The sequence below is a fragment of the Teleopsis dalmanni genome, chromosome 1 (assembly GCF_002237135.1).
Source record: "Teleopsis dalmanni isolate 2A chromosome 1, ASM223713v2, whole genome shotgun sequence".
NCBI classification, from domain to species: Eukaryota; Metazoa; Arthropoda; class Insecta; order Diptera; family Diopsidae; genus Teleopsis; species Teleopsis dalmanni.
This window is the reverse complement of record NC_051846.1, coordinates 125,787,298-125,811,547: the sequence shown is the minus strand read 5'-3', so window position 1 is coordinate 125,811,547 and position 24,250 is coordinate 125,787,298. Positions and strand designations below refer to the sequence as shown.

General features: G+C 32.8%; 1 protein-coding gene across 6 annotated transcripts; it reads left to right on the top strand.

Annotated features, from left to right (window-relative positions):
* Nucleotides 1-241: 241 nt before the first annotated feature.
* Nucleotides 242-6,729, top strand: LOC119668450 (cyclic nucleotide-gated channel rod photoreceptor subunit alpha). 6 transcript variants are annotated; one of them, XM_038077948.1, is made up of 9 exons: nucleotides 242-315; nucleotides 386-434; nucleotides 3,294-4,116; nucleotides 4,169-4,751; nucleotides 4,802-4,951; nucleotides 5,008-5,092; nucleotides 5,158-5,247; nucleotides 5,307-5,561; nucleotides 5,614-6,729. In XM_038077948.1, exons 3-9 carry the CDS (start codon nucleotides 3,398-3,400, stop codon nucleotides 6,471-6,473), a joined length of 2,742 nt encoding a protein of 913 aa, XP_037933876.1. In that variant the 5' UTR covers nucleotides 242-315; nucleotides 386-434; nucleotides 3,294-3,397; the 3' UTR covers nucleotides 6,474-6,729. The 6 variants fall into 6 exon arrangements, with proteins under 6 accessions (XP_037933876.1, XP_037933881.1, XP_037933877.1 ...); XM_038077953.1 differs by lacking the exons at nucleotides 242-315; nucleotides 386-434 and adding an exon at nucleotides 1,812-1,830; XM_038077949.1 differs by lacking the exons at nucleotides 242-315; nucleotides 386-434 and adding an exon at nucleotides 2,518-2,632.
* Nucleotides 6,730-24,250: the final 17,521 nt, after the last annotated feature.

Here is a 24,250-nt window from a genome sequence, read left to right as displayed (position 1 = left end):
TAATAATATCCAATTTGAAATTATAGCAAAATTGTATTTTTTAACTCAATTTTATTATTTTCTACTATTTGTAATTTTCAAAATAAATTGTACTTGAATAAATATCTTGTTAGCTTTTAAGTTAGTTTTTAAGATAGTGCAATAAAAAGCATGTACTTAATGCACTTAATATTATAAATAAAAAAATAAATAAAACCCAACTAACATAATTCATGCGTTGCCAATTACTTTTATACGTGGTCCGTATCGTTTCAGCAAAGATGATACAGATCATTGTTTGCTGCAACGCAGCTATAAGACAATATTTAATAAAATGTATTATTAATAAAGTGTATTATTAATTTATTTAATCACATACTCATATTTTTCTTAAATGTAATTGCAGATCACTGGGATGTACTGTAGATGCGTGCTGCAATTATTCTCGTGCGAGGGTGAGTTTGGATTAATGTATTTATTTATTTGAAATTTGATTTACTTAAATTAATTTTAGTTTCAAGTGTCCACATTATTTTCTGGTGAATTTTTTTGATGTTTGGGATGATTGCAGTTGTGATATGTGTTAAAATAGATATGTGTAAAACTAGTTATGTGTTGTGCTGCGTTACAATTTATGTTTCGGCCAAGTTTTATATAGGGCGAAATTTATTATAAATTTCCGTCCTAACAGACTGATATCTTATATTTAACCATCAATTCAGATTGAGATCAATACATTCGATTACAAGAAAATGAGTTAATAATGTGCCAAGTAACTCGTGCTGACGAGTCTTATTTTTTAAATAAACCCACAGATGTTCTATGGGACTAAGGTCTGGTAATTTTGATAGTGTTTGAAGTTGCCTCGGAGCATGGCTCAGCAGCTAAATCCGTATGATTGCTGCTGTATGCTAAGAGTTGTTGTCCTGCTGAAACAAAAAGGTTGCCTCAGGTTCTAAAATTCTGTCATATTCGTTCAAATTTGTTTTTAGTATATAGCGAACAATATTAGGACACATTTTGTTTTCAAGTATTTAGCCAATATGTTCAGCCAGTTCGGAGGCTCTTACTCTTGGATTTATTTTCACCTGGTTGATTATGCTGCGTCTTTCTCTATCTGACAGAATTATTTCACATTTTTTATTTTCCGTTGTAAAAATTTACTGTTTATACAAAAAAATATTTTTAAATGATTAATTTTTAGACTCTTTAGGAAGTCAACTGTTAAATAAATATCATTTAATGACACTTTTATGCTTGCAAGCGCATTTAAATCAACGGTAAATGTAAATATTAGGAAGTGTCCGTAGACTTTTTCTGCTTTAAAAATTGATGCTTGTGCACATAATTGTGTATATTTTTTTTTAAAAGAATAATTGTAAATTTTTTATATTAAAACTTTAATGTTGTTTCTTTGGTGAATATAAATCAGAAAACAAAAATCAATTTGAATAAAAATGAAATAAGTTATGCGAAATATAAGAACATTTTTGTGGGTGTCCGTACACTTTTTCTGCTATGTGTAGATATCAGCGGAAAGAAACAGTTACTCAACAAGATGTAACATACCACGACAGCACGGTCCAGAATTCATAGCGCATGTCTGAAATATTGAGCAACCAACGAAGTGCAGAATGTTGAGATTAATTCCTTAATATATTTAATTTTGTAAAACAATTATTAACTTTAGTGTTTGTCATTAATTTATTTATTGATTCATTTGCATTATATTATATGCTATAATTCTTATCTAATAAAATTTCTTGTAAGGCAACACAACTAATTCAAACAACTGCTTACAAAAATATTACATGTATTTTGTTGAGTGAAAACTAAATTAATTTAATGTTGGTAATTAAATATTTAATAAATACATAATTTAAGAAATAGTTTTAAGAATATTGTAAATTCTATAAACACTCGATCTTTCAATTAATAAAATCAGACCAAAATTAATTTCTACCAAGTTAAAGTGATTGTTTTACACCAATAAGAACCTGCTGAATAAGTTTCAATTCCTCAGTTAACAGTTATTAGTTAAAGATATTACTTAAAGGTTAACAGTAATAGTAACAGAGCTTATGTTAATGTTGTCGCTGTCCTATTATTGTGTAATCTGTTATCTGTAAACAAATTTGACCCAAATGAATATGATTTTTCAAATATTGAAAAAATGTATTTCAATAATAAAATAAGCTACTAATCCAGCGATTTATTATGAATTTAACTTAAATACGTCAATTCTTAATGAAAGTGAAATACGTTTTTAATAAATATCTAATAAAGTCACAAAAATTAAACATTAGATGTATTGATTGATTTGTGCTTTAATATATTAACAATGTATGTAAATGTATAAATGAAACAGGTTTATGTGAAATTAAACGAACGAATAGAGATGTAAAAGCTCATACTCGTAATTATAGTGGAATAACTCTGTTTATCGGACGAAATCAAATAGAACCAGATTGATTTAAATTAAAATGTTTACATCTGAACCAAAACAGATTTAGAAATTTTTAGATTTATGTATCAACAATATATTCTAATATATTTAATTTTCTCAATGTTCGCTGCCAGTGTCCGAATATATTTTTAAAGCTCTACTGTGACGCTTTTAACCACTGCGAAAAATGTGACTCAAAAGTGTAGAGTATGTTAGTATAATAATGCAATATAATCTAAAAAGCTTAAAGTAAAATTTGTATAACTTAAAATAAATACAAGCTTTTAAAATCAAAGTAATAATACGTACTAATAATTTTTATATACAATATTACGTACATATTTTATCATTCCTATTTCGACTATTCGGTTAAAAAAGCATGATTTATTATATTGGAATACCATTATTAGTATTCAGAGCAGGACCGTTTTTAACTCGTTTTTATATACATTCATTGTAAACCAGAAGGCGCCAACACCTATATTCATGTTAAAAATACTGCTAATATAAGCATATCTTATACATCGAAAACTATATAAATAGCATATACATAACGTTTCTTACAAAAGGGATAATATCTTATATAGGATTTAATTGTATGAAAACATAAGTTAATTTGTATGTCAATAATATTAGAGTACTCAGCTCAATTATAACGTGTTTAAAAGCCGTGCAAAGAAAAAGTTGTAATCTCCTGAAGTTGATTGTGTTTTAGGTTATATAGCTAAATGCGTATGTGTAATTAATTTGAGTTACGTAACTCCCTTTTTATGGTATCATATTATATTTAGAAGAAACAACTATTCGAATCCACTTGGTTGCAGTAGCCAGATACTTATTAAATTTAATTTAAATTTTTAATTAATAGTATAACGCAACTTTGAACACCGCATTTACACTCCGGCAATTATCATAACTTTTGAGTAAAAAAACCAACCCACCACTGATATTACATTGGAACAAAATATTTAAATGAACGTATACAATAATCAATACTTTTCACATAATAGTGAAATTCTGTATTCAGCTTCAGGTGACAAGGAGACCCTCATTCGACGAAGTCTGGAAGAAATAACTAAAGAAATTAAAGAAATTGAAGATGTTCTCACTGCAACGGAAAATATAGTGTGTAATGAAGAGTTAAAAAAGTGTCCATTAGAATGTAATAGCACAAATAATAATAATCATACTTCAGACACTATATCATACACGCTTAATAATCAAACAACCATGATTTTACCAAATGCAAAACTTTATTTTCAAAATGGTAAAATTGGTTGTTTAGAAGCAGAAAAGCAAACATCTAATATTAATAGCACGTATGCTTTAGTTAAGCATATAATTAAATTGGAAAATGAAAAACCATTAGCGTGTTCAGAAAGTGTGAATAGAATTATAAAGACATCTGAAACCTCATCTTGTGATGCTAATAACAAATTTAGTGACATTCCGAAAAATATAAACTCAAAATGGAGCACTTCAGAAATAAGTCCGGGTTTTAGTAAAGAATTTTGTAGCTGTTCGCAGGTTTTTGTCGATGAAGACGAAGAAGATGTTCAAATTCGATACAATGAATTACCAGACGTACTTAATGATGAAATAAACTGCCGACCAATTATTGAGAATGAGTTAAATGAAGTGTCTTCTAATTTACCAAATTCTGTTTGTAATTCGTCTCATTTCACTACAAGGTATGTTCACTGCTTAGTTGTTTTATTCAAAATAACTTTTTAATTTTAACAGTTTGGACACGAATGGTGAAAAGTTTTTACGTAATCAAGTTTGTCATTTAATAAGACGTTTTACTGCACGTGCCAAAAAAGTAAAGAATCATTTAGAGTGTTCTCCATCATCTTCCAGAAATAACTCATTTTCGTCACATTCTTCAGCGAAATCGCTTCGTTTAAGGAATAACGTAAATGAAGAAAATAAATCAATGTCAGCTAGTAAATCTTTGCTAACGCAAAAAAATAACTTTTTCGAAGCAGACACACCACATTCAAAAGAATGGCTTTGTTCAAATGTATGCACCCAGAAAAATGATGAAACCACATTGGACCCACAAGGCACAATATATATATCATGGTTGTGCATTGTTTCTCTTACTTTCTTGTATAATGCTTGGGTTATTCCAATGCGTGCAACCTTTCCATTTCAGACTGATGAGAATACAAATATATGGTTAATTTGTGATTTTTTTGCTGATATTATATATTTAGTCGACGTAGTCTTTTTTAAACATCGCGTTATGTATTTATTTGAAGGTTTCTGGGTTAAAAACAAAAAGCTTACATGCAAAAATTATATGCGGAAATTACAATTTAAGGTTATATTTAGAACATAAATTAAGTCTAAATAAATATTTGAATATTTTAGCTTGACCTTTTGGCTATGTTACCCTTAGAACTATTATACTTTGTGTTGGATACTAAGGCAGTATATCTCCGGTTTCCTCGTTTCTTCAAAATTCAGAGTTTTTGGGAAGTATTTAAGTTGCTTGACCGTGTAATATCTTCACCACATATAGTAAGAGCTGAATTTTCCCCAATTTTTTAAAAATAATGTTTTTTATATATATATAGGTACGCGTAGGAAAAACATTAACTTATATGCTATATATGATACATCTTACAGCCTGTGCATACTACGCTTATAGTGACTACCAAGGTGAAAGACATATGTGTATACATATAAAGTACTAACTCCGTTACTAATGATCGCTTTATTTCTAGGTTTGGGAATTAATCGGTGGGTGTTCAGTGGAAATGGGCATCCTTATGTTAGGTGCTTTGCTTTTGCAACGAAAACTGCAACTTCAATAGGTATAAAGTTCTGGCTTTTGTTTCAACATTTACATATAGATTTTTGTTGTTACATTTAGGAAAAAATCCGAAGCCAGAACATGACGGGGAGTACGTTTTCATGACAGCTGCTTGGTTAATGGGAGTATTTGTTTTTGCGTTATTAATTGGTCAAATACGAGATATAATATCAACCGCAACACGAAGCAAAAATGAATACAGGCAATTAGAAGATGCAACTCTTGAATACATGAGACGCTTAAGCTTGCCTAAAGGAGTTCAGAAAAGAATTAAAATGTGGTTTAAATTTACTTGGGATCAGCAACGAACTTTGGGTTATTTAAATTTATATTAACATTATCTTCTTATAAACTTTTGCTATTTTAGATGAAGTGAATATATTAGATTCTTTGCCTATTAATCTTAAAACTGATATTGCAATATCTGTCCACATACAAACGCTTTCCAAAGTGCAACTATTTGCAGACTGTGAAGAAGCACTTTTACGAGACCTGGTTTTAAAATTACGCGCTGTTACTTTTTTACCGGGTGATTATGTTTGCCGCAAAGGTGAAGTCGGGCGTGAAATGTATATAATCAAACTTGGCCAAGTTCAGGTAATGGGAGGACCTAATAATGATACAGTTTTAGCAACACTATCTGAAGGTTCAGTTTTTGGTGAGATAAGTTTACTGGGTATTGATGGTGCAGATCGACGAACTGCAAATGTACGATCAAAAGGATTTTCGAACCTATTTGTTTTATCGAAGTCCGATTTAAATGAAGTAATAACATATTATCCAAACGCTCAAGCTATACTTAGAAAACGTGCACGTATACTTATGCGAAAAAATGCCGCACGAGAGCGCAAAGAAGCACGTAAAAAAAGTTCGCTACAAGAAGATGTAATTATTAATAATCCAAAGACACCAGAAAATGCACCAAAATTATTACAAACAGTAATACAAGTTTTGCCGTACAAGTCACCTGCAGTAATGTTGATAACGCATGGGTCTAAGATATTGAAAAAGCAAAATAAAATAATTAATACTGAAATCATTATGAATAATGAAGTTAAGAAAATTGATGAAAATCAAATGGACTTAAACGTTCTTGTAAGAAAGGACGATAATCAACTACATTCTCCAGATTTGTTACAACACAATGTAGTAAATTTAACTGATTCAGAGAAAGCATCTATCCTGTCTTCTAATAATATTTCTTCACATTTCAATGACAATGAATAAAGTTATGAACGAATGACATTAGCTAATGTATGTTAACTATTTCATCAGAAATTAAGAGATCAAAATATACATATATCTAAAAGTAATAGAAACTTTAATTTTGTAAAAGTTCAAATAAAAGTTCAGTTCGAGTTCCCAATCGACTCAATTATGGCAGTAAAACAAACTATTCTTTCAACTTTTTCTCCTTTGTAATATTATATTTAAATCTGCATTAATTATTTGTGGTGTAGTAGTATTGCTATAAAAATAAACATTTGCACACTAAAAAGTTTGTAGTAAAAACAAATGAATTAAGGGTGAACTAGCATAATTATTCGCTTATGTACTTAAATAATATACATAATGTATGTGAAAATACTTTAAGTGCTCTGTGCGGCATTAAGAAAATGTTTTATTTTAAAGCCCAGAAAGTTGGAAACTTTGAATGAATTTAGTTAAAACTCAAAAATTTCGTTTTATCTTTTGCGTTGAATGTGTTGCAAATAGAAAACAAAAAATTTTTTGGACCTTATTAAAAGAAGTAAAAAAAAATTTTTTTAATTTAAAATCCTTGAAGCTTTCGACTGAATTCTGTTGTAATGTGAAGTAAAAACCCAAAAGTGGACTTATAGGGACAAATTCCGAAATAAGAGGTATTGAAACTAATTTGGGCTGAAGTGAAGAAATACTGCTATCTTTATGTGACACAGCTAACCAAAAGAGGTTAAGGGGGTAGTGTGATAGGAAAACTGATCTGGAACAAGATTATGAGTAGAGCTCCAGTTAGAGAACAAAAGGAATATAAACGCTTATATACATATGACAAATAATAGTTTAGTATGTAATCAGATCTAGTATTGCATCAGGGCTGCTTTTATTGTGCATAGAAATTGTCTCTTATTTCTTAAGTTAATCGATGGCTGCCTGTTAAGAAACTTATTACGGTTAGGTGAAGTGGAGAGAGGGACAAATTCTGCTCAATTAGCTAATAAAGCTGTTGTCTTATTATAAATTCTTTTTAAACATTACTGATGATGTTTTTGCATAACAGCGAGTGTTAATGTATTTTACACATTTTTCACATTTTATGTTAAGTTTTACATAAATGCGTGCTACATTCAAAGTCAGTAGTGCTAAATCTTGAGATATATGAAAATTATTTCAAAATGCCTCAAATGGGTGGCGGATCGTGCTATGATTGGTGATATATGTAACAAGGTTTACTTATCTTTGCCGCGGAAGAGATAAGTACACAAGTTGGGTTGTAGGGTTCAAAACCCCCTTGTCCTACAATATTTTGGACTGCTTTAAATTAGATGTTAAATGTTGTCATATGAACTTTGAATTAAATTTCTAGAATTTTAGAATTTTGTGATGAATCACTATTGTTTTGTTGGGTTTTGGGTTTACTTGTTGTACTGGATATTTCTGTACTGCTCCGGGGATTTTGGTTTATCGTCAAAAATAATGGTTTAAGCCTATCTGTGGGAATGGTTATGTTTTTGTCTCCTACGCTGATAATATAGCTTTTTTTGTTTCGCTGCACTACTCGGTAAGAGCGTTCATATATTTGTTCGAAAGAATCTCTTGAGATTAACGTGTAAAAAAATATATTTGCAGCTTGCAAAAACATTAAACTCATATACAATTCGGTGGGTGTGTTTTACTTCATACGAAGGCATAACATGGGACAAGTTTTAGTGCAGCAATTTGACGATATTTGCCTCACCTTTCTATGCAAGATGCATATAACGTCGTGTTTAAACTGGATGAGACACTCTTCAGGATTTGTCACACATTGAGTACGCGGTGGTCATTACACGGATTCTAATTTGCATTATGATTATGACCAAGTGAAATGACCACAACGCTTACCAATTGCTGAATCATCCACTTAAAACCAATATGCACTTCCAATCTGCGTCCTTAAGTAGATCATAACAGATAAAGGAAGGCAGTTTAACTCATTACAATTCAATGAATTAACAAAATTCATTGGTGTCAAGCATATTTGAACCTGTCCGTGTCATTCCCAGGCAAATAGTTTGATCGAACGATTTCACCGGACTCTGAAAACCGCAATGTTTTAGCGGTTCGAAATGTTTTCAAAGATGATCTCGAATCAACCTAAGTGGAGATGGTAAACGGGACAGCTCTACGTTTACCGGGTGAATCTTGGAACAAAGTAAGAATGACAAAATCCTCGAAAATGAATCGTGGAAAATATTTAACAGATGATGTCCCAGATATGACCGATTCCCACATGGAACCACTCAAAAGAAAAGTTGTTAGTACAGAAGTAGCTACAACACGTTACACACGTTTTTTGAGGGATGATCGTGTCTGGCCACCATTAAAGGCAGCGTTTCCAAGCGGCTATGAAAATTTGAGTTCACAAAACACACAAACTACTGTAGATACTTGAAAGAACACCAATAGCAGTACTGTAACACGCAGTGGGTGAATAGTACATGTCCCAGCAAAATACGTCAGGTTTGACTTTTCGTGATATTGTGACTGACTGAAAAGCTGATGTCATACTCTTCCTATTTTATTATCGGTTGACAAATAGCACGGAAAAATTTTATTGAATTTAAAAAATTTCACAAATATTAATTATTGTCAATACTATGTTCAGACACACCCTAATATCACAAAAATCTTAATTTCATTTTTATTTCATGGAAATTAAGTTGTTTTTTCACACAAAATTTAGATTTATACTATGTTCAGACATATTTTAATTTCGCAAAATTCTTAATTTCATCCTCGTTTTAGCGAAATTAAGTTGTTTTTTCTGTACAAAATTCAGTTTAAGGTTAGAATGATATTATTAAGGAAAATGGGCTTAAATTAATTGAAACGAAGGCTAAAATTAAGGGAAATTTCAAATACAACTATGCGAAAGATAAATTTTAAGCAAAAGATAAGTTGAGATAACGAAAAAGTGACACATTTTTTAATAAATGTCAGTCAGAGTTGACTTTAATAAAACCGGGAAAAAATTTTAAAAGTAGTGCAAATTTTTAAATTTGATAGTAGAGAAAAAAATTGTGACTGTTATTAACATGGGTATACACAGGTAGGGGCAGGGGGGAGGGAGTTATTAATCTAATCTATTTATATTTAATACATTTAAAGTTAATTCAATTATTCAAACTTCAACAATTCAAAATTACAAAAAGTCTTGAATTTTTTATTGATGCTCGAGCAGGGTGTCATATGGACGCTAGAGTACAAACACACCGAGTTTATGTTTAAGACTGACTGTCGTGTATTTTATTGTATATTGTATTTTCATATTACAGGGTTGCCATGACATCCCCCTTTTTTTGGAAAAAAAATTAATATTCTAAATGGGAATACTTTCTTAACAAATTTTAACTTTGATTTTGAAATTGAAAAAATTAAAAAAAAACAATTAATATTTTAACAAAAAACTAACTTTGATCTGAAGGACCATATTTCACAATTGGATTTAGTTTTCGTCCATATCTCGAAAATTTGGTTGTTTCCACCGGGTGGGAATAGGCCTAAGGAACCACGTTGCTCTGCTTCGGATCATGACATGCAGCTTCCGGTATACGTTGTGAGACGTCAGGGTTTTCCTGAGACCTCTCCTTCAGTTCAATTATCGGGAAAATTGGGAGCTTTGCTTTCGTAGTATGAAGATGAATACTATTACGGCGATATTTTCTACCATCCGGCGTTTCAACTATAACGGAACGGGGGTTTGGGGTTACTTCGATCACCTTTGCCGGGTTCCATGCACGATGACCGACTTGCATTCTCACGTTGTCTCCCATTTTAAGTGCTTGACGTGGAACAATATTTGGCTTTAGATTAGATATATCGCTTGGCAGTATTGTTCTCGTTTCACGGCTAAATAAACGTTGGCTTGGCGATTTTAATATGTCATTTCGAGGAGTATTGCGCAGCAACAGCATTGCCAAATATGGATCACTTCCATCAGACCAACATCTTTTTAGTATGCCTTTTACCGTCAGTACATTTCGCTCTGCAAAACCATTTGATTGTGGATAGTGGGGTGAAGAAGCTCTGTTTTGGAATCTCCACTCTATTTTTAGTTCTTTAAAGGAATGACTTGTAAACTTGTAAGGACGGAATTTTGTACAAATTTCCGCTCTACATAAACTTACTATTTTTACTGAAATTCTCTGCATAAAAATTATTTAAATACGATAAACACAGCGAACATCCATACGCACAACAAACGCCGCGAACATCCACACGCACGATCAACACAGCGAACATCCACACGCACGATCAACACAGCGAACATCCACACGCACAATCAACACAGCGAACACCCACACGCACGAAAATTATACTTGTGCGGTTGTGCGTGCAAATAAGAATTGCATATAAAAGACGAGATTTTGTATGCAAAATTCACTTAGCACCGGTACACCGAAGTGAGTAGATCACTACTCCAGCGCTAAGTCCCTTTTAGAAGCCCATGGTGTTTCGACGCTAAGGCTAAATAAATCAGTAGAAGGTATTAAGTAGATTTTATAACGCCTTTGATGTTTTGACGTCTTTGGCTAAAAACTAATTGCGTAGATTTGAAAAAAAACCCTTTGATGTTCTGACGTCTTTGGGTAAAACTTATTGAATAGATTTTATAACGCCTTTGATGTTTTGACATCTTTGGCTAAAAACTAATTGAGTAGATTTGGAAAAACAAACCTTTGATGTTCTGACGTCTTTCGATAAAACTTACTGAGTAGAGTCAAGCTTAAAATAAGTTATTTAAGAAAACTTTTAATAAATAAATTTTAAAATAATAAAAACAAACGGTCTTTTAACTTTCCTTGGTTTACCAGCTTCGAACTGGTCAATAAAACAAATTTATTGCAATGACCCGGACCGCGACTGAGTGATACCTCAGCAGAATAAAAACAACGAATCCGTGTCGTTACAAACTGTGGTCCTCCATCTGATTCAAGAATTTCTGGTATACCATGAACTGAAAACCACTGACGTAGCAGTAAGATAACTTCAGCTGACGTTGCTGATTTCAGTTTTCTGAAATCAGTGAAACCCGAATAATGATCGGCGATCAGCAAAAAATCGTCGCCTTTAAATTTAAATATGTCTATCGAAACGAGTTGAAAAGGATGTTCTGGGATACCTCTTAATATTAACGGCTCCTTTTAATTCGCACGTTTGGTCTGCTGGCATATTGCACATTTTTCAACATAATTTTTTGTGACGCTTTAGCGTTGTTGAAATCCCAACATGCTCGGTATGAGTTTCTGTGATCATAGAATTTTTCATATTATTAGGTAGTATAATTTTGTTACCATTCATTAGCAATCTATCTTCAAATGTAATTTCCTGCTTAAATGATGAGTATTTATTGATCATTTTCTGCTTATTTTTCACATTCTCATGCCATTTTTTCATGATTGCTTTCTTTAGTGCTTGTAACTCGCTCTCTGCAGCCGTTGCTTTTACAATTCTAACGCGCAACGTATCACCTATTGCATGAATAAGATAAATTTCTTCATCATGATTAACTTCGTCTTCGTCTGCTTCACAGTCTCGACTTAGAACATCTGCTATTGGTATCATTGTACCTTTAACGTATTTTATTTTTGTTGAATAGTGTAGTATGTCATATAATACACCTTGAAGACGTATTGGAGCCCTTTGGATCGGGTTATTGAAAATTGTTTCTAACGGTTTATGATCTGTTTCGATAATAAGTTCCTTTCCATATACATAGGAATGAAATTTTTGACATCCAAAACGGATCGCCCATGCTTCCTTGCTTATTTGTGGTTGTTTTTGCTGCGATTCTGTAAATGCTTTTGTGGCATAACCAATTGGTTTTCCTTCTTGCAATAGGCATGCGCCCGTTGATTTGGTGCTGGCATCCACTGATAGTTTTAACGGCTTATTAACGTTATAGAGTGCCAGTACCGGGGTATTCGTCAGAGCTTTTTTTATGTTATCCACAGCTCTTGTGTGTTCATGCTTCCACTTCCAGGCTGAATTTTTATGTATAAGAGAACGCAGTGGTTCTGTAAGCTCTGATAAATTGTTAATAAATTTACCGAGATATGTTACCATTCCCAGTAATCGCAGTAATTCTTTAACATTTGTAGGTGTTTTCAGTTAGCATATTGCTTTTACCCTATCTTCATCCGCTGAATAACCATTTTGAGTGAAAATGTGACCTAAAAACTTTATTATAGTTTTCTCGTATTCACACTTTTCTTTATTCAACGTAAAACCTGCATCAGTTAATCGATTCACTACTTCTTTAGTTGTGTTTTGCAGCTCTTTCAATGTTGGAGCATGTATAAAAATATCGTCCATGGCTATTTTACACCTTTTAATATCTTCTAGTGTTCTATTCATTACTTCGCAGAATATCTCTGGTGCTACGAGATTCCAAACGGCATGCGTAAATAGTTAAATCGACCCCAAGGTGTCGAAAATGTTAAATATTTTGAGGTACGCTCTGTAACTTTGATTTGCCAAAACCCTTTTTGACAATCAAGTTTAGTAAAATACTTACTGCCATGTAGTTTTGCTGCTACCTCTTCAACTGACTTCATTGGATAAATCCGACGTTTAATATTTTTATTCAGTTCTGTCAGATCCATGCATACGCGTAGTTTTCCTTTATTAGCATTGGGCTCACAGCTGGTGTCGGCTCACTGACGCTTTTTATTACACCTAATTCAATCATTCTTTCCAATTCCTGTTTAACTTTTTCTTCAATAGCGTAAGGAATTTTTCTTGCTGGTATGATTTTGAAATTGGGGTTGTCTATGAAATCAATGTCGTATTCGAAGTTTTTGCAACAATTATGTTGGCTTACACGTTTTATAAATCCCAAAACTTCACAATCATTACCTCCCAGAATTGCTTGATAATTTTCTTCAATTACTGTAAATTTAATTGATCTTTCAACATTGGTGGCTATTATGAAATGTCTACCGATAGACAATAGACATTTGTCTGCTGAGTCGATTGATAGGCAAATTTGGTATTATGAAACTTGATAGACAAACATTTGCGCTATTGTGAATGATGTAAGGGTTTTAGAGCACCCAGCTTTAATTGAACTTATTTTTTTAATTTTGTTCGCTAAGAATCATTTAAATTGAATAGAAATTCTTTATAAAATAAATATAAAATTAAAAAAAAATGTCCACAGTAGATATTTGGTATTCGTCTTTATCGGAAGACGATGAAAATACAAATCTTCGTCTATACAGACGCAGAATTCGAGATGCAGCAAATCCACTGGAATATGATACACAAACGTAAATTCAAATGTGATAAATGTATAATTGTGATTAATATATTTTTTTTATTTAAAAGATTTATTGCTAACTATCGCTTGAGCAAGGAAGCGTTTCTGGAAGTGTTGCACGAAATTGATGGCCACTTGCAAAGCGGTACAACAAGACAAGCGATTTCAAAAGTAAATAAGTTGGCTACTTTATTAAGATTTATTGCGCAAGGTTCTTATCAGTTAGGAATAGGTAACGAGGGCATTGTTGGAATGGCGCAGTCAACACTATCCTTAATAATTAATGAAGTATTGAATGCATTGGAGAGCACAATTTGTCCTAAGTATGTTTCATTTATAAATACAGAAGCATAAACTTGTGCGACAAAGCTTTATTTTTATGAAAAATGTGGTATTCCGGGCATCATTGGCGCTATTGATGGTACACATATAAAAATTGTATCATTAAAAAAAAACACACAACATCTATATTTCTGCAGAAAAGGATATCACAGCATAAATGCTATGATTGTAAATATATATGAGATAATGTTCGAACACATGCCAAATTAATTTAAACCGTACTGCAAGGTATGTGACCACAAAAGAGAGATAAGATATGTAAGTGCAAAATATCCAGGATCTTCTCACGATTCTTTTGTTTTACCCCTTAAAACCATATCTTTTGACACCATACCGGAACCCTGCAGATAGCTCTGCAGAACAACAATTTAATAAGAAGCATGTCCTAGGAAGAGAGATCATAGAACGATGTATTGGCACTTTTAAAAATCGTTTCAGATGCTTAATTGGAGCTAGAGGTCTTCATTATACACCAGAAAAAGCAACGAAAATAATACATGTGTGTGCAGCATTACACAATATTTTCATTAATTACGATTTGTCCGAGCCTACACCACCAGATGTATATTAAGATAAGGATGACAATGAGCCGGAAGATGATCCATTGGAAATTTCGAATGACGACTTGCCATTGAGCGCAAATCCGCATTTGTTAAGGGACGAAATTGCACGTTCAATTATGCATTAAAAAATTGAAATTTAATTACATCTCCTCTAAAAGTATAAAATCCAATTCAAATATTCTTTAAAAATATTTTATTAATATATACATATATATTAATATATTAAACTTAAACTTAATCTAGAAATAATTGTTTATATTTATATATACTTTAATATTTTTATAATATGTGGTAATATTTACATATGTACATTAAATTAAATTAAATTAAATTATTAACATTAATATTTTCTTTAAGCAGTTGAAGCTTAAGAGAGCGATATTTGTCTCTTTTGTCGGCATTTTCTTTAAATAATCTTAATTTTTCTTCTTTTAGAGCAAGTTTTCGATGACAATTGTTCAATAATGAACATGTTATTTTAAGACAAATGCCAGTTTTCTCTTAAAAATCATAAAAAATTATATTAAAATTAAAATAATGCACAATTGTGCATATTAAACACGCTGGCAGGATGTCCTTAAATTGATAGTTTATTATTCCAAGCCTGTTATAGTTTAAATGCTTAGAATTATATACGAAGGAAAAAACACGGGTAATAAAAAACCCAAAACTAAAATAGTAACATTGTAGAATATTAAACACATTTTAAAATACATTTTATGATACACGGCACCGTATCGATAACAAAAATATATTTGTAAAATAATAAAAATCCTACGAGCCGGGATTTTATTGTATCCTTTTTTTGTAATGCAATACAGTCCACTCAAACAGGTAATAAATATTGTAAATTAGTTAAGTTAGTTTTAAGATTATTTTTGTATAAATACAGCATACTTTTTAAAATAAATCAGTATCAACTGAATATTCATATGATAAACTTCGATTACTTATTTTTATTCTATCACTAACCATTAAATTAGTAATATTTAAGTTATATTAAATTTATATGTTAAATTGACTGTATAAAGCGTTTTAACAGCATTTATTTTATACGATAGACAAACTTCTACTGCTCAAATGCAGTAGAGAAATTTGTCTACCGCTGATAGAAAAACTTCTATCGGTTTGCAATTCATAATACCAAAATTTGATTTATCAGCAGTAGAACTTTTTCTACTGTCTATCAGCAATAGACAATTCATAATAGGCACTATTATTTTCTTTACGCAGAGTTCGACACTTAGTATTTATTTCACCCAAGACCTTAATGAAACCTCCGTCATATGTCTTAATACGTTTTACTGCACTTGGTTTGATTGTTATGTTTAGTTTTTAACCATTCGCAATGGTAAAACGTTGCAACACGCTCCGGTATCCAACATTAACTTTATTTCATAATCGCCTATGCGCACGGTCTCTGACCATTTTTCTCCTTTCCCGCTAGAATTTATATTATATAATTTCGTTATGTTACCGACGAAATTGAAATTTGTATCGTTGTCGCTATTGTTTTCAATTGCATTTAATTTTGTTACAGTTCTTGTTGTTCCTCTCTTCTCTTTATTCTGTTGTGTTCCTTTTTCACACTTTTTTGATTTACAGACTACCTCGAAATTCCCCTCTTTTCCACATTTTTTACATTTCTTTTTATATGCTGGGCAGCTCTTTGGTCCATGTGTTTTCTTACAACATCCGGAATCAAATTGGTTGTTACTTTTATTGATTTTATTTATTTTTGTTGTCAGACTTTGTTCGTTATGTAATTCGCTAATTTGTTTGCCAGCTCTTTCTGCAGCTCGGCAAATTTTTATAGCTTTTTCTAATGACATTTCCTCTTCCAACCATAGTTTCTGTCTTGTGTCATCTGAATAAATGAATTAGAAATTCTTCATCATTATTATAGCTGTATTTGCGCACTTGTTCGCGCAATTTTTGAAAGAAATCGTCAAAGGCTTCGGATTCTTGCTGTTTAATATGGTGAAATTGGCAGCGTTCATATGTTTTGTTGAGTGCTGCTTTAATTTTTTTTTTATATCCTCCTGTTTTGCTGCTTCTTCCGCAGACAGGCCCAAATTATTTATCAAACGAGCAGCGTCCCTTCCTATTACGGTCTTGAAATTTGCCAATTGCACTTCTACCGTTTCTTTATCTATTTTCGCAGCAATGGTGTAGTTTTCGTATGCTTTTACCCATTCATTGTTTATTAACAGCGGCTTTGACGGCTTAAGCATTTTGCTTTTTTCTCTCTTCTTTTTTTTTTGTGTGTGTGTATGTGTTTTTTACCGACGCGTTGCTTTCTTAGCAAATCTTTCGTCACCTTATTGTTTATTTATTTAAAATAATTTACCGACGCTTTGCTTTTTTAGCAAATCTTTCGTCATCTAATTTATTTATTAAAATTTTGTAACTACTTATTTTTCATACGCACGGGTTTCGGCACTATGTCACATGGACGCTAGAGTATAAACACACCGAGTTTATGTTTAAGACTGACTGTCGTGTATTTTATTGTATATTGTATTTTCATATTACAGGGTTGCCATGACACAGGGACATACAAATAAAAAAGTGTAGTTAAGTGAAAATAAATGAAAATTTGATTTTAAAATAAAAAGCCGTTGCTGTAGGCTTTATTATCTGCTATGGAAAATCTAACTATTGCTCAATCACTAAATAAGGAAATCAATCAACTGAAGATAACTTTACCAATTGGAATAATTGATGGAATGTTGGAGAAATTGTAGCTCTAACGCCTCTGCCGCCGAACAGGTAACAAAGTGTCAATAAATGATTTAATTAAAGTGAAGGAATTAACCTTTGATACATCAATTCTTTGCACTTCCACAATTTTATTTTTCGTATACACATAATATTTATTGGAATTTACTTAAACCCGTTGCTAAACACCACTTTACTATTATTTGTCATTTCTTTGCATTGTTATGCAATCAATAGCTTAGTTTAAAGTTCTGTTAAATTGTAAGAATAGCTGATACAACAACAATATTACTATATCAAGTAAAAAGCGACCATTATCCCTACAGAAACATGAAGATATGAGAAAATTAATACGAAAAACTGTAGTGGCCAGTATTTTGAGAATTAAAAAAAATGATATCGAAAATAACTATGCTTTGAACCATTTGGAACTAATATGTAGGTTAGACATTCTTAATACATACATTAAGCAGGCCATGACTTGCCAGCATAAATAGGGCATATCAACGAGGCTGATGGTTTTCGACTACATCTGAAAAAAATTTGTATAACTTCAAAATCATTGTTCTTACAGTTATTAGGCAAAAATTGCGCATTATCATAGATACTGTTTCTGCTATTTATGAGTCACTATTGTCAATAGGAGATGATAATAATATTTCAAATGCAATTCTTATTCATTTAGGTATGTCAAGGGTCGATGCCGCCACAAAATCAAAATGGGAGGAGCAGTTAGATTATGACAAGTTGACATTATGGTCTGATTGCAAGGCTGGTTTAAATAAGCGACATCAGCACATTTTTGCTGACGAACAGACAATCAGCAAAGTAAGAATGCAAAATTATCGCTTATGTGCAAAAAAAATATTTCGCAATAGGAAAGTAATGTTGTGGTTTCCCAAATGTATTAAATATAAAAAAAAACACTGTTGTTTTTTTTCTTTTTGTTTATTTATTGCCTTTGTTAAATTGAACAGCAGTTTAAAAGAAAAGGTGACGATAATAATAATCAATTTTTGGTTTTTTTGTTAGAACACAAATAATTTGCTTAACTGCTGATTCGTTTCCACGTTAAGCGTAATTGAAATATTTTTTTTTATTTATATAGTTTTACATTATTCACTTAATTAATGTTCAATATACATTTATATCATTTTTAAAGTCATTTAATCAAATTTTCAATATTCATTTGTGTTATTTTTTAATTTTTTTTTGTTTTTTTGCAGTAGGTGGAAAGCTTCGAAAGCCACAGTGTGAGACTCGAACCCCGTTGTAGGCTCTTAGTTGATTGGAATGTCGTTTCACATACCCAGCATCTGTCTTTAATATATACAATAATTTTCCCAGTGGACGAGTAATAGTTCCTTTCAGCCCTTTTTCCTCTTGAATAACTTCTAAAAAAAACTGACTGATTAGGTTGAAATTTTGCATTAGAATTATTTTTGCTATCATAATGTTTATGAAATTCTCGAACTTGGCTTAATAATGTTCGAACCTTACGACCATGTAATAGTTCAGCTGGTGTTTTACCCAGCAGTCGTAACATGCTTTTTCCTATGGCTTTTACAAAAAATTGCAAACTTTCTCAAATTCTTGTTTGCATAATGGATTGTTTGTTTTACATATATCGCGCTGTTTCCCCACATCGTCAATTTCCTTATCCATGTTGACCCACCATACATGTTGCCGTGCTAACTGCTTCATTCTCGTACTACCCCAATGACCATCATGTAAAAGTTTTAATATTTGCTTTGTTAACGTTTGAGGTATAACAACTCTGACAGACACTATCTGTATGTAAACAAAGTAAATTATCATGCAAATGGTACGGGCCATTTATATGCCCGATTCATGCATAACCCAATTGAGTCATACATGCCTACGGACTAAAAAGTCCCCTACATTCTCAGCTCAAACTCCTGTAAATCCCTGCAGTACGACCAATTAAGGTCTCCAGATTTTGTCTAGTATCAGCGAATCTTATACAGTCTCTAAGTATATGGTCGGGGCTCTCAATTTTATCTGGACAAAACTGACAGTACGGATTACTTGCAAGCCTGAACCGGTATAAGTATTCACGGAAGCAACTGCGTTAATTGAAATCCCAGTTCTCCAGATCCTCGGTTAATCCAAACTTTTATATTTGGAATTAACGAATGCGTCCATCTTGATTTTTGGGAATGGTCCCACCTATGTTGCCATTCATTAAGATATTTGTCTCTTATTTCTAGATAAGTATGTGACAGAGATTGCTGAGTTTCATTCATTCGTAGACGAGAACGCAGGAAGAAGCTGTCTCTGGCCAAGAGCGCTTCAAGGTCTATTGGCATACGTCAAGCCAATACTCCCGCAGCATCATCCGATACTGTACGGTAAGCACGGCAGATGCGTACGTTTGCATACAGCAGCTTATAGCATTACCGACTTGGAAACGGATGCTAAAAGAACTCTAGCTGTGTCCTTGGGGCCTCCTATGTTTGGCATTAACCGGGCCAATGTGTTGCAAACACGTGACGCTTTGTCTCCCGATTGCTTTAGGTGAGTTTTGAAATTCAACCTACTATCAAGGCTAACACCAAAATACGTAAGTTGGGGGTTAGATTGTATATCTACGCCACCGACTTTAATTGAGAGTTGTTCAATCCTTTTCATACTGCTGATTAACAGCACCTCAGTTTTATGCTCAGCGAGCTCTAATCCGCTGTTTTGCAACCACGATTTAGCTGCTGCAATAGTAGCGTTGCAATTTCTAACCACTTCATCTAGAGTTTTTGCGACCACTACTATTGCAATATCATCTGCATACCCAATTACATTTACTCCGTCCGGCTTTTCAATTCGAAGGATACCATCGTACATGATATTCCAAAGAATTGGAACTAGAACTGATCCCTGGGGAACCCCTCCCGTAATCTTATATGTTTTGGGTCCGGAGTCTGTATCATATAAGAGTATTCTCTCTTTAAAATATGATGTAATTATTTTTAAAAGATATTCTATTCAACAGTGCATTTAAGATGCTACTCCACTCAGCAGCGTTAAAAGCATTTTTAACATCTAAGGTCACCACCGCGCAGTATTTTTTGGTACCACCTAGCCACCTTAAGCCCTTAGTAGCTTCCTTTGCAATGTTGCATACATGTAATATAGCACCAACTGTACAACGTTTAGGTCTAAAGCCAAATTGGTTATTTGACAGTCCCTGCCTTGCATCCGTGAATTTTTCTAACCGAGAACATATAGTTCTTTTCAGGACCTTACCTGCAGTGTCCAGTAGGCATAAGGGTCTGTAAGACGATGGTAGTTCTGAGGGCTTATTACCTTTAGAAATAAGCACCAATCTTTGCTTTTTCCAACACGAAGGAAAAATTCCTTCCTGTAGGCAGCTGTTGAATACATCCCTAAATATAGCAGCTTGTTTTAGTATTGCTTCTTCAATACGGTATTGGGAATTCCATCCAATCCAGGAGATTTATTGGGTTTAACTCTGGAAGAAACGGCCATGACTTCAGAATCTGTAACCGGGGGGATCTCGTTTAATTCAGTGTTTATCGATATTAAGATTCTAAGTTCTCCCTTTTTTGGGAACAAGTGTTTAACGATATTCGCCATTATTTTAGGACAGGAAGGTACCGAGCCTCTTAACATCTTAAATTTACGCATTACTATTTTATAACCGTCGCCCCAGACATTTTGGTCTACATCATTAATCAGAGTTTGAAAAGCTTGGTTCTTACTCCTAATAATTGCCTTTTTATGCTTAGATCTGCTCTCTCGGTATTTTTGTAGAAGCTTTTCCGCATCTAATCCAGATCTGTGGCGTTGGAACTGTCTACGGGAGGCAAGGCATTGAGATCTTAGTAAAGCTATTTCTTCCGTCCACCAATAGTTTGATGCGGCGCCATTTCTTCTGCCTTTTCTTGGCATTGATGCATCACAGATGTTGCATAGTTCTTTCATAAGATGATTTGATTTTTCAGCATCTCCAACTCCGAAACTCATGTTTTCGGTCCTAAATTCCATTACCTCATTGTCGAGATACTTAGTTTTCCAACCTATTTGCTGTGCTTTTCTCTGCGATTTTTTTAAAGCAAATTTCTCTTTCAACGATATAGAAAAACATATGGCATCGTGGTCGCTGTGGGTGTATTGATTTGTTACTTTCCATTACGAACACCTTATTATTGACGGACTGACGAAGGTGAGGTCTATGTAGGATACGCCTCTACCATTATCGAACGTTGGGCTATGCCCATTGTTCAGTTGTATTAGGTTTAGTGAGGCGAATGTCTCTAATAGGGCTCTACCTCGGCGTTTTGTATTAGTACTGCCCCATTCGACTGCCCAAGCATTGAAATCCCCTGCAACAATGATGGGAGTTTTATTTCTGACTGTTACTGATAGCCTTTCGAGAAACTCTTCAAATCTCTCTTGGGTAATATTTGGGGATATATAGCAGCTGCACACATATATACCTCGGATTATAGCAAGTACTAGCCTTCCTTTTGTATCAATACGCTTGGTTCAAACATTATGTCATGTCCTAGCCAAATGGCTGCCTTTGCAGAAGTATCTTGTACCCATTTAGAGATTTCTTCTGATTTGTAAAATTCACGAATTACGAGTACATAAATTATCATATACTGTTAATGCAGGTTTATGGTTTAATATGGTTTAATATCGGAATCATTGTGATCCAGTTTTTCAGGCCAACCATATTTTACAAAATTCATCACTTTACGAAGGTTTTTGTCGTTTTTAGAACGCTTTACAACAGTGGTTTATGGTCAGTAATTAATGTAAATTTTCTTCCGTATAAATATTGATGAAATTTTTTTACGGCGAAAATTATTGCAAGACCTTCTTTCTCAATCTGGCTATACTTAACTTGATGTGCATCTAACGTTTTTGATGCAAAAGCGATTGGCCATTCACTTCCGTCTGGATACTGGTGGGAAATGATAGCGCCGATGCCGTATAAAGATGCATCAGCTGCTAATAAAACTGGCAAGTGCTATTGAAAGTGTGCCAATTGCGTTGCATTTACAATATGTAACTTTAACGAATTAAACGCTTCTTGCTGTTCATGTCCCCATTGAAAGGAAACATTTTTCAGGCGCAACATGTTAATTGGAGCAGAAATTTGTGAGAAATTGGGTATAAAGTTGTGATAATAATTAACCTTACCCATAAATGTTTCAACTTGCTGGATGCTCTTCGGCAGTTTCAAATCGTTTACTGCGCGAAGACCACTTTCATCTGGCAAAAACCCTTGGCACTTATACGCCGGCCCAAATACTCTACTTCCTCACATAGAAACGAACATTTCTCTCTTTTACAACGTATGCCATTTTGGTTTAGAATATGTAACACTTTTTCTAAGCATTATAAGTGTTCTTCTAAGGTTGGTGCGGTTATGATGATATGCCTGCACTTACTAAACGTTCTACTTCTGATTTAAAATCGTGTAATTGCGAAAATGGAATTTGTCGGCTTTTACAGAATTTGGGTGTTGCGTTTTCCTTCAAAAATATTTGTGCTTTAAAGTTTTTTATTGTGCCCAATGCCGGTTCGAACACTTCTTTAAATTTGTCGCATATACCTTTAATTTTGTGCGTTTCCTTTTCATTTATGTTTGCTATTTGCTGTATTTTAAACACAAATAAATCAAACAAATCTTTTCCGAATAAATTATTTGTATTTTCGTGTTTAACAACAATAATTACTTTTTCTTTACTTCCACATTTGGCTTTAGTAATCAATTCTCCAGCAATGGGAATAAGTTTTTTACCATAGCCATAAATAAATGTATGACTTCCATTTAACTTAGGACATTTTAGTAATTTATATGTATTGTAGCACCAGAATCCATTTCAAAATGAATGCTATTGTTTAAAATTTGCACGTTAATAAAGTATTTATTGTTAACACTTTTTATCACACCAGTTACATTGTTAATTGTTTCAACTAATTCTATATTTTACACATTTTTATACTTCTTTTTCATTTGCTGCTCCCTGTAATTATTTCGAGTTATATTTTGATTTTTCCTCCGTACATCTTCTGTTGTTCGTTTTGACATGCATACTACGAACATATTCACAAGTGTCATCAAATAATCTACTAATGATCGGTCCGATTGTGCAAGAAGAACTGTATTCAATTCTGATTTGATTCCGCATGCATAAGTATGTAATAACTGCTGACATTATTAAAATGTAACGTCAAATTGAAGTTGACGAGGTAGACCGAAATTATCAGTTCAAACTTTGGAGGGAAAATCATTCGACGAGCTAAAGATGTACAAATAAGATACTGTGACTTATAGTATGTCACCTGCACCATTCTTAGCTACTTGCTTAAATTAATTGATCGTTGTCAAACTACACGATAACTGGGAGCAAAATCAATACGTAATGACTTCTATGTCGATAATTTGTTTACTGGTTCTGATAATTTTGAAAATTTAAAAACAATTCGAAAACAAATCAGTTATATTCTCGATGAGGCAGGATTTCAAATAGCGAAATGGTTTTCAAATCATTCAGTCAATGAAAACACTGAGTTGCTGGAGAAAGTCAATGACAGCGATATCAGAAAACCTCTTCGAATTTATTGGGTGCTAAAGAATGATAATTTTAAATTTCATTTAAAAAAAAAAATTTCAATCATTTACGAGCGACAAAAAGGAATGTTTTGTTGAAACAACTTTGATTGTAATACAGTTCAACCACAGAATCTAGAGTACAAAGAAGCGCCACGCTCATACAAACGAAATACCCACTTTATTTTGCTGGTGGATTTATAATAAATCCACCCAACCTCATGCAACGATGTTCGATCGTATCACAACTGGTATGATGTTCTGTTCAAAC